At 30.0% G+C, this 11,765-nt stretch overlaps 1 protein-coding gene across 3 annotated transcripts; it reads left to right on the top strand.

The window, feature by feature from the left end:
* The first annotated feature begins 355 nt into the window (after positions 1–355).
* On the top strand, positions 356–9,378 carry LOC112463868 (prostaglandin E2 receptor EP3 subtype). Of its 3 annotated transcripts, none has more exons than XM_025030530.1 (7): positions 356–805; positions 1,131–1,962; positions 3,362–3,601; positions 5,607–5,784; positions 6,018–6,262; positions 7,946–8,174; positions 8,453–9,378. In XM_025030530.1, the coding sequence occupies exons 2-7, from the start codon at positions 1,765–1,767 to the stop codon at positions 8,563–8,565; spliced, it is 1,203 nt and encodes a 400-aa protein (XP_024886298.1). In that variant the 5' UTR covers positions 356–805; positions 1,131–1,764; the 3' UTR covers positions 8,566–9,378. The 3 variants fall into 3 exon arrangements, with proteins under 3 accessions (XP_024886298.1, XP_024886300.1, XP_024886299.1); XM_025030532.1 differs by having other exon boundaries at positions 5,610–5,784; XM_025030531.1 differs by having other exon boundaries at positions 1,278–1,962.
* The last annotated feature ends 2,387 nt before the right edge of the window (positions 9,379–11,765 follow it).

Genomic DNA, 11,765 nt, shown 5'->3' on the forward strand with positions numbered 1-11,765 from the left:
TAGTATATCGTCTTCTTACTAGTTGCTATTAATAGAAGATATAAAATTAAAATTTTGACTCACAATTATTTTCGATAAAATAATATCGTGCATTCTAAAACTTATCAAAACTAAAATAGCACGCAAACAATTTCGTGAAAATAATTGTATAATAATTTAATTAAATTGTGTACTCTGATCTAACGTTTGCGTCGGTGACGCTTCTGATGAATTTTATTAATAAATATATGATGGATGACTTCTCTGGACGATTACTCTTGAAGACTCCGCGCAGGCGCCAATACGATTAAGTCGGTCTTCGGGAGTAAACAAAACTGGATCCTACCGCGTGGGTACGATCAGTCAAGCGATGACTCCACTCATCGAAGGAATCTCTTGATATCCTCTGAAATTCTCGTTTCTATCTATTTTCAATCGAAAGATTCGCAAGTTCGCGTCGTCGATCGTTGGCTCTCCAGGATTTCCTGCGACGAGAAGAGCGCGACGGGTGATCGGCGTTGCTTATCGATACGAAAATCGGATTAAAAGTCCGGATTAATAGACAACGATTCAAGCGAAACCGTGCAAGATTATCGTCTTGAAGAATCTCAGATGAGACGGCGAATGATTGGAAGAGCTTCAAGGATTGAATTTACGGAGAGATGCGATTTTCTAAGCTTGCAATTTCCTCCGCGTTAAAATCTCTATTAGAAAAAATTCGAGGAATTACAGAATCTCAAAATATTTGGAGATTTTTACAATAACTGTATCGTAAAAGTGACTGTTAAAATTGGCTGTGAATACAACTGTTCGGAATTTTCACGCTGTGCGTAAATATTACACTATAAAATTCCGTTATAAAACTAAACTATTAGAAATAATATTCTCAAACATTTAAAATTTTTGTAATCTTAATCTTTAGATTGCTTTAATAGCTTTGTGATTAATAAGCTTTAAAATCATTCTATCATATTATAATCCTTCATTGTTAAGAAGTTTTAATTGCGATATCCACAATTCTCTCAGAGCCTTCTCAATTTTAATCTTTTCCCCAGAATTAATTATCTTTGTCATTAATTGCGTTTAAATTCTGGTTTTTATCTTTTGCAATTAGTATGTAGTAACTATTATAAATTATTATACTTTTGCAGACATGTAGAATATCTTGTTGATCCTATTTTAATTATTCTTCTTGAAAACGTTGCTGCAAATATTGCAAAAAAATATTGAACATGCAAGAATCATTATACAAGAATTTTTATACAAGTAGCAACAACAAGTTATTGTATACCTTTTAGAACGTGAAGACAAAAGTGCAACGAACTGAGACTGCGTAAACGTAATGTAATGAGCATTCTGTAGATGACAGAAGAAATTTCTATCCATCTTCTTTGGATCCATAGTGCCAATCTATATAAACTTGAAAAATATATATATTATAAAAATATATATATATATATATATATACATAAGTGATTATACAATACGATTGATGCTAATATTTTAAACTGAACAAAAATAATCACGCATGAGAAAAGTAAGAATTGAAATCGACATATTTTAAAAAGAAGTTACGGATGATTTACATCGGATTATAGTTGATGTGAATGTCAGTTGTCTGCATTGATAAAGTCAGGCCATTGTGACTGTATACTGGATACTATACTTCATTATAGTAACGCTTTACGTCACATTAAGATAAGTTCTTCGACGAAATTGAGGAAACAATAAATAAGTGGAAAGTCCCGAAAACCACGTATCTTCCTAAAACCACATATCGTAATCATGTTGGCGGATAACTGGCAGAACGATACTTTATTAACTTTTGCGTTTAATAAGACGATGATGATGACTAACATAGGGACAAGTGTTGCGCGAAAGAGACATGTAACTTTTGTATCTCAGCTTATATTGACCCTCGTCTACATAACCGGTGTCATTGGTAACGTGTCTGCCCTGGTAATACTTTTCCATCGGGACAAGGTAATTCACAAGATTTTCTCAGCTTATTAATATAAATAAATTGATAAATGATCTTATTTCATATTAATTAATATAATTTTTATAGTAGATATGCTTATTATAATGTATTAATTAATGAGTTTTTGTAATATATTGTAATAACTGTTATTAATAAAACAAATATTAAAGAAATTATATATTACATAAATTATAATGCCATTTTTCTCAAAATAAATTTGTTTGTAGTTTATAATTGAAAGTATATCTAATAAGGGACTTACTTATTATATTTCTATTATTAAAGTATTTTTTTTTTTAATATACACAAATTTAATATATTTTCTTTTTAGCTGGGTTAGTTAAATTAAGATCTTAATATATTATTAGGAATATCTTTGAGAATAATGCCATTTAATTAAATCCAAATATTGATTACGCGAAACAAATAAAAATGCTTTTTTTAATGTTTGATCACTGATGGTATATTAAGTCCAATGATCGATCCAAACTTGATTCCACCGACAAAAAGTTAAACCTTTTCTATATATAATACTATTAGAACGTTTTACAATTTTTCTTTGTAGAACAGTTTTCAATAAATATAAAATTATATTAAATATATTTTAATAAACAAATAAATACAAATAAACCGAAGTAATTATTTTCTTCGTCAGTAGTGATTAGCAAGAAAAACAATTTATTTCGACCACACTGACAATTTATTATAACGTTCACATATAAAGTTTTGATCATTGTTTTTGGTCCTTATCAATTCTACATTCTAAAAATAAATAGCGAAATCATAAATATAAAGAGACACAGATATCAAGCCATAAACAAAAAGGAAAAAATCGGTACCTATGTCATAAAGTTAAAAATAGCTCGGATCATCTTATTAATAGTTACAAGTTTTTTCCCGGAAATTCATATCTAAAAACTTTTTGGTGTTATCATTCTGACTAATTTTTAATTTATCTTTTAGATATAAATTTCCGGGAAAAAATTCGTAACTAATAAGATGCTTCGAGCAGCTATTTTTAAGTTTATGACATAGGTACCGATCCTTTCCTTTTAGTTTATGGTTTGATATCTGTGTTCCTTTGTATTTATGATTTCGCTTTATTTTTAAAGTGAGAAGGACCAAAAACAACAGTCGAAACATCATATATGTGAACGTTATAATAAATTGCTGGTTTGGTCAAAAATAATTGTTTTTCTTGTTAAATACAAATTTATCAATATTTTATTAATAAATTATATAAATTATTTAATATAAATAATTTCATATAAAAAATTTCTCTATTTCTCTATTACATATAATAGCAAAAATATGTTTTTGTCAACTTAATGTTGTTTTAGCGAAAAATGTGTTACCCTCATAGTAAAAAATAATAGAATGAATAAATTTGTTTCATTTCAGAGAAGAAATCGCAAGCACCTGTTGATGCTGCGTTGTCTGGCAACCAACGATCTTGTGGCGTTATTGGGGATGTTGGTACAGATGTATGTTACAATTTATGCGGACGGTGTGACATCCACAAGAATATTTTGTTCTCTGCGGGTAGTTTGGCGACTTTTTGGTCTCTTCAGCGGCTGCGTCGCCATCGTCATGGCGGCGGAGAGGTGGTTAGCTTTGACGAGACCTTTTGTTTACCAAAAGGTAAGCCTAAGTTTAAGATAATATAGTAATGGTGATGTACTTACAAATTGCAGATAATTTTTTATACAGAAAAAAAATGAATTAGTTAATTTCTTTATGCAAATTAAATAAAGAAAATAAAGAAATTGTACGATCGTGTGTAATCTATTAGAGAAACGGATTCTCTTTTATATTTATTGTGACCATAAGTTAACGCACTAAGCGTGTTACCAAAGTAAATTGCACGTTATAATTTACGACATGGTTTCGTTTAATCCGAACAAACTGACGCGTGTGAGAAAATTTATACACGTGTGCCACTCCAAAGCTAAGACAGACGCTTATAGAACGACCGTATTTTACCATAAAGATGGAATAAAAGGAGGGAGAACGATTGATCGACGAAGTTAGAAATCTATTTTTGCTTGAAATACAACTGCGTGTTGATATAGGATTACTAAGACTACAAGGAAATGCCGTTTCGGCAAATTAATAAATTCGAATAATTTCACGATCATTAATTGAGGAAGTATTGATCGCGGAACGATGGAAGCTGACGTCAATTTACACAGCGTGATCATCTTATTCAGACGCAGTATCCAAGATTGCAAGTAATTGGAGATGATTACCGCTACAGTTATGTGTCGCCCTTCATCAAATATTATTTTTTCCAAGAAAACCCCACCTATAATTCGAAATATTCTCAGGAAAATGCTATTAAATTAAAGTAATAATTTGCAACGCGCGTTATTTAAATCTATGTTTGTTCATAAAAACACGAAAATAGTAGATTGTAGATTAATAAAATTTTAAATTTATAAATACATACAAAGATTATTCTTAAATATCTTAAAAGACTAATAAATAGGTCATGTTTTCGATTGCGATATAGTTCCGAGATATCGCTCTACGCACGGATCATGCAAAACTGATATAAAGACGCATACGAATAAGAATCGATAGATTTATCAGACGCCAGCATGATTTCTGGTCAATCTTGGACAATTTAATTTGATACAAATACCGTTTTCATCGATTTTAAGAGACAATTGCCCTTGAGAATTTCGTAAGATTTTACGCGAAACGATATTTTCGAAATGCTTTGAACGACGTGGTTCGTAGTTCAAAACAAGGCGTCACGAACGTATATTTTTCGCATGTTGACCTACTTATAAATACTTAACAAAACTTTAGACATCAGTATATTTTCATCTTATCCTGGTTGTCATGTGTCATGAGACCGCATGTTACAATACATGATAAAATTGGACGAATTATCATTTGGTGATAATTAGATTATCGGTCTTTTTTGATATCTCGGTTTTTTCTTGGTTCTTTGATAAAATTCTATCCTTTCCAAAAGGCCTCTGAAGAGCAAAGAATTGGCGAGCGCATAAATCCAGATCATGTAACATAGAAGATTTATGCGAGTATCGGGAGATAATAAATTCAAAAGTTTCCCTTAGGAATTTAATCTAATAATTTCAATTTAAAAAATCTACATGGTTGTTAAAGAAGAAGATATCTGAGATGTAAATCTGAAACATCAAATTTGATTTTTCCAGAAAAATATTATAATTCTATAATATATATTATGGTCTATAATTTATACCTGTATTATTTAAATACATAGAAAATTCTTAATCTATATAGATGAATGTCTAAGACTCAATATTAGCGATTTGAGCTTAAGGCTTAACGCACATTTAATAACAGCATTTCTTATTCATGAAAGATTGCATTTAATTTTCTTAAAAAATATTTCTTTATAAAGAAGAGATGAAATTATTTCTCCAGATTTACAAATAGAAACAAAAATGACTAAAAGTTTGTAAACAAATTTATAAATGAAGATTACTAGTTTTTGTATCCTTTTTTTGTCTGTGGCAAAATAAATTACACCGAAGCCGGTTTTTCCCGGTTTCTTCAATTTGTATAGCTATCGTAATCAAAAGTTCAGCAAGGAGTCGATACCCGCATCGTCGTATCTCGATATCTTAATGGATGACACGCATGTATCTTCCAGCAGGTGACGTATCCGGTAATTGTGCGTTGTATGTTGGCGCTTTGGTTGGTCGCATTGGCAATGACTAGTCTTCCAGTTATGGGCTTCGGATTATATTATAAAGGCGAACAATGCATGCGTTACCGAGAGGCTACCGAGCCGAGTGATATCGCTTATGCTTATGTATGGTTCGTTTTTGGTAAGCATAGATGATAAGATAATAAAAAAAAAGAATTATTAATAATTAACAAAATATAACATTATTTATTTTGTAGATTAATTTATTTTGTTAATTATACTATAAACACATCAACATTTACATAATAATTACTATAAATATAATTATAATTATGTTTCCGGTTAGCAAAAAAGATCCAATTGTAAAAGAATTATTTTCAGACTAATAAATATTAAATTTTTTTTCAATTATAGGTACTCTTTTGTGTTTGTCCATTGTCTGGTGCAACTTGGCGGTTTCTAGGGCCTTGAGTAAACTGAGTCGTCGTACAATTGCCCTTAGGAGAATCTCCAGAGCTTCATCAAGAGCGAAACCTTTGCTGACCGTAGCCAGACCAGTAAATCAACCGGAAATGGTTGCTACGACTGAAGAAAGAGCATTCGCAAGGCTTATGGCTGTATTATCGATATCATTCGTTATCTGCTGGATGCCACAAATGGTAAGTTTATCGACTTAATTATAATTATGTATTATAGCTTAAATTTATAATAAACTGGGTAAAAAAGCAATTAATAAATAATTAATGTAAAATATAAATAATTAATGTAAAAAGTAAAATAATGATAAGAAATACATCAGTAAGATAATAAATTACAGAAAATAGATTTTATCTTATCAAGTAAAAAAACCTAATGTAATTAAATAATATTCTTTTATTCTTTTAAAGTATTTTCCTGTTTCTTATCATTCTTTTATATTTAGAAAAGGCATGAATATATATCATACACATTCATTGATGTGTCCTTCCATTTCATACACGATTATCTATATCATCAGACTCTAACAGTTAAAAGTAATAAAATAGCAGTCAAAGCAAAAGAGGAAACAGATCAATTAAATCGATCTTTTACGTGTCTTATGCATGCAGTAAGGATTGGTTGAAGGTTTCAGGTAATAGATGTAGGTTGATGTCTATCTTTAGACAGTAAACAGTATCGAATCGTAGAATGAAGATCGTTACGTAATTCCCATGAAGGATGGTTATCATTTTTCCTCTCTTGTATAAGTTAAGAGGGAAGTCCTTGGTTGAAATACAAGTTCCTTTTCACATACTAGTACATTACTCGTCGTAACTATAGCATGTAGCCTTGAGAAATTTTTGTCACGAGATTCTACTTTCGGCAGTTCCGATCCAGGAGTTCGATAGTGTAGCGTCCATGACATTTGCCTGCATGTGATTTGCCTGCAAAGTGTTGTTTTAGTCGAATGTTTTCTGTTATATTTACGACGTTTATGCTCGTCCATTTTAATCTTGATAGCATTGAGATGAAAGAAGAGATGAAAGATTTTTATAACAAAATGATTCTCGACGCTTTCATATGTCATTCGATGACATAAAAAATGTTTTTATCGAGAAGATTTTTTTTTTAAAGAAGATATTATTTAAAGATAAAAAATGAAAAAATTACTAAATATAGATATATAAACTGTTGCTACAATTTTCTAATTATAAGTAATAATGATAATAAGAAGAAAGAGAAATAGCAGGAAATATAATAACAATACGATTACTAGTAATAAGTAGATAATGTGAAGAGTATATTAATATCAAATAAATAGTCTGATAGAACGTAAATAGTTACATTGTATTTTTAAATAAATTGATTGACTTAGAGTGAGCATCTTCTTGCAGGAAATAATAATCATTATTATTTATTACATCTAACCAGTACAAAAATATCGCGCGCTTCCGCTATAACTGAAGGTCGAGGGTAAATGATGGATATTTGAGAATAGTTTCACGTACAAGCCATCGAGACATCCGCGAGCCAATATTCTATTCGTCTCTGAAGTGATTTCATCCTGTTGACGGTTTTGCCAAGTGACGAAAAACTTTACGCGTAGAGAAAATTAATTCGCAAAATAAATAGATTCAACAAATATTTTTTTCTATAAATTAGGAACGTTATTGTTATATATATATCTATATATATAATCTATTTTATTTATAAAAATTTTTGTAAAAAAAAGATTTAATAATAGTTGCACACACAAATGCATCTCTCTATTCTTGAAGATTTTTCTTTGTAATATTTTATCTGCAATAATTAAATCAAATATTTATTAGTTTAATTTAATATTAAACTCTAAATTGCTAAATTGTTTTTATTTCCTTATCTAGATTTCTATTCCATTGGCTCAATTCGCGCTGCAGTTACCTAAAACGGCGGTCACTGTACGGAAATGCATTCGCATCTTCCATGTCGTAGCCGATATTCTTTTATGCATTCACTTTACCCTGGATCCATATATTTACGTACTTTTGCGAGTGCCACGGCCAAGATTTCGATTGTTGAAGCCCCTCTGTAGGATCTGCTGGCCGGATCGAAGCCGCTCCAATTCTTTTACAGGTGAGACAATATACGAATAATTAAAAATTAAATATAATGCCTTACGTATTTTTATTCATGCCGCAACAATTGTATTAACAAAAAAGATTTATATAGATTAAAATTACTTATATAAAAGTAAATATTAATTATCAACTTTATAAGATCGTTGTATAGTAAAAAATAAAATACAACGAATTAAATAAAGTTGGAAAAATAAGATTATAGCTGTTGAAAGATAAAAGACAAAGTAAAAATAAAATTTATAGCATTGTCATAAAAACTATTTTGTGCAACAGGCACGACGGATCACCAATGTAGCACCGGGGGTCCACCCACGCCGATCACTGAGGCTCCATCGACCCCTGTCAGCGAAGAGCACGATTCGCATCTGGTTACAGCATCTCTCTGAGATCGGCCTATGCAAATGATCTTCCTAAAACGACTGAAAAATCACGATGTAATCCGCATGTAAGCATTTGAATCGCTTCGAAACTGGGGAGACATTCGACCAATTTTTGATTGACTCCGTTCATTTGCATGAGGCAAGTGAAAGTGATGTTGATATTTTGTACACGAAAAATTTGATCAAAATTTGATTTAAAAAAGAGAATTTTTATTTGTAAATAAGAAATATGATATATACTGCTTGAATATGTTTGTTTATATACGTAAGCTTCTAGTCAGTAACGAGAGCGCGAGAATGAATGACGTAATCCAATTAAACGCCGAAAACCAAAGTGTAACCATGCCTGATTAAGAAATATTTTTTTAATACTAAAAATTTAAAATATATAGAATACAAATATAAATCTCAATATTATGAAGGATTTTGAAAAAAAAATGCAGAAAAGTTTACGAGATATAAAGTTCATATACGTTCTTACATATAAGTTTAGTTTAGAATATAAAATAAAAAGATAATTTTTTAAAGATTTATGTCAATCACATGTATTTAAAATATTGTAGAATCTTGGACGCAATGTACCATAAGAGAGGTCTATTCTACATACCTCTTATACTATATACCGTATTGTGTGTGCAATTGCAACCTAGAGCGTAGGAATGTTGTCAGTATATTTTTAAACGACTTTATTTTAAACGAATATCGTTATTTGTACATAATATCATGCATACATATGTTAATGTATTTTATGTATACCGCGCAACGTCGCGTAACACTTGCGCGTTTAACAACTTTCAAATAAACGTTAATCCAAAATTATCTAGATCACGACTCACCTTCCGTTCTCCATCCAGGACAAACATACACCCACGACTATTCTCGTGTACAAAAAGAATAGAATGCAAACATATGCTTCGCACTCTCTGTGCAGAATATCTAAAATATCGTCACGTCGCGCTACCCGCGATATTATAATGATCGTAATGGCGAAGCGCAGCGCGAGATAAATCAAGGATCGAATGAAGTTATACAAGTAATACAAGTACAATTATATCGGCAGGTAACTCGCTGTTAGTTACTGACAATGTTAAAAATAAGTTATTCACCGTCAAAAAGTCGAGTCGTTCGGAAGAAATATACATATCTCAAATGCAAGTTTAACTAAAATATGTATACATTTTGCCTATACAGAATGTAACAGAATGTTATTGTGATTGCATTTGCATTGATCCATATGTTATTTATTTACTTGTAATATATAAAAGATGAAGTATATAAATATTCGGATAGAGAGACATAATATATGTCAACATTTCTTCGCTAAAATATTAAAAATATGATTTACAGTCGGATATTTAACTGTTGCTGCTAATAAAAAAATTTTTTTTGTTATATTTAATATTATTAATTTGTATTATATAAAAGAATGACGTCTTTTAATATTATTTACTTTTGACTTGAAAATAGTTAATTTTAATTATAGTTAAAAACGCAATTACTATAACATTTCTTCTCACTTTCTGCGATGTTTGTTACACTCTGCATATTTTGAAGCTTGGAGCTTGATTTTTTGGAAATCGAAGTTACATTCGACTATTATATATCATTCACAAATATACATATACATATACATATACATTTTACATATACATATACATATACATATAAATATACATATACATTTTGGTTTGTATTAATTTGACAAAAATTTATATAATTTGATAATATCTTTCTGACAAAAATATCGTTTTTATGCAACAAACAAGTGCATTCAAAATTCTAGTTTGAACATTACAACTGACATATGTACATTAAATAGAATTGGCAAATAACAGCATGGAAAAACCATAAAATTGCAAATACCACATTCCTTTATCTAAAAAAATTTGTTTTTTTTAAATATAACGAAACAGTAATAAGGCATGAAAGCCAAAATTGTATAATGTGACAACAAATTTACTTCCGTTTTAAAATATATTCAATAACCATTTTATCAATTTAATTATGGATAGTATTCTTCTCACTCGAATCAATTCATTTTTATATCGTAACAAATTCAATACTGATCAAATCCACAACGCCATATGTAAGTCACTGCGTTCGCACGGAATCGGAATAATTGTTTGACCATTGCACTAATCGCATTTTCATGACAACAAAGGATGTCAAAACACTAATGACTACATACACTTCGTTTGGTCTCGTATACAGTTATCTCGATTCATTATCAATTAATTATTGTCTGGTATGTTGTATGTTTATTACATGGTTAATTATTTAAATCACTTGCGGACTTGTGACAATCAATGTCGCACATTTCTATCAAAATAGCAATGCATTCTTCGAACGCTTGTATAATTAATAATTCATAATATTATTAAATGCACCTCAAGCTCATTATCGAATCCATCTTGAATTAAATGTGCTTTTAAATTACTGCATTATTCAGTACGACATTATTGATTGCAAAGTCTTGTAGATGCGGAGAATATAAACGACCAAATCACTATACAACAGTAATGTACGATCCTTTTAGAATTCTTCTTAAATTAACTTTATAATACTTTTCTCATTATAAATTATATAATAATTCTTAAACAATTCAAGAAAATAAATAGACAAGTAATCATATCCAGAGGAATTGTTGATCAAAGACTATTTGTCATCAAAGATTCTTTATTTAATATAGTTTAATTAAATCAAATATATTGTGGAAAAAGCTAATTTTTGAAAGTACAATTGTGCTTTAACATCCATCACAGTTAAGTTGTAAAATAGCAGATTTCTGATATTGGAATAATGATTTTTCTAAAAACAGCGCCTAAAAAAAGAAAGATGTACAACTTGATGGCAACTTCGTGACAGAATAATTATTGGCACTTCTATTATAGCTTGCAATTGTAAATTTGTTTTTATTGACTTGTAGTTTTAATTAAAAGATAATGAAGTCCACACATATACGCACGCATACATACACCTTCACGCGCGCGCGCATAGATAAAATATAAACAGTCACCTCTAATACGTAAAAGCTTCAAATTTCTTTATTTCTCGTCTCCTTCAAATAAATAAATCCGTCTATTTTTTGATGTACACAAACTCGATAAACTCTTAAACAATTAACACGAACACATCGAGTTACATTATACCATGTACTGGAAATAATGAAGTGCATCAGTACTTTCGCAGTCAATTGATGAACGGGG

This window comes from Temnothorax curvispinosus, unplaced genomic scaffold (assembly GCF_003070985.1).
Source record: "Temnothorax curvispinosus isolate PA1 unplaced genomic scaffold, ASM307098v1 QBEX01013717.1, whole genome shotgun sequence".
NCBI lineage: Eukaryota > Metazoa > Arthropoda > Insecta > Hymenoptera > Formicidae > Temnothorax > Temnothorax curvispinosus.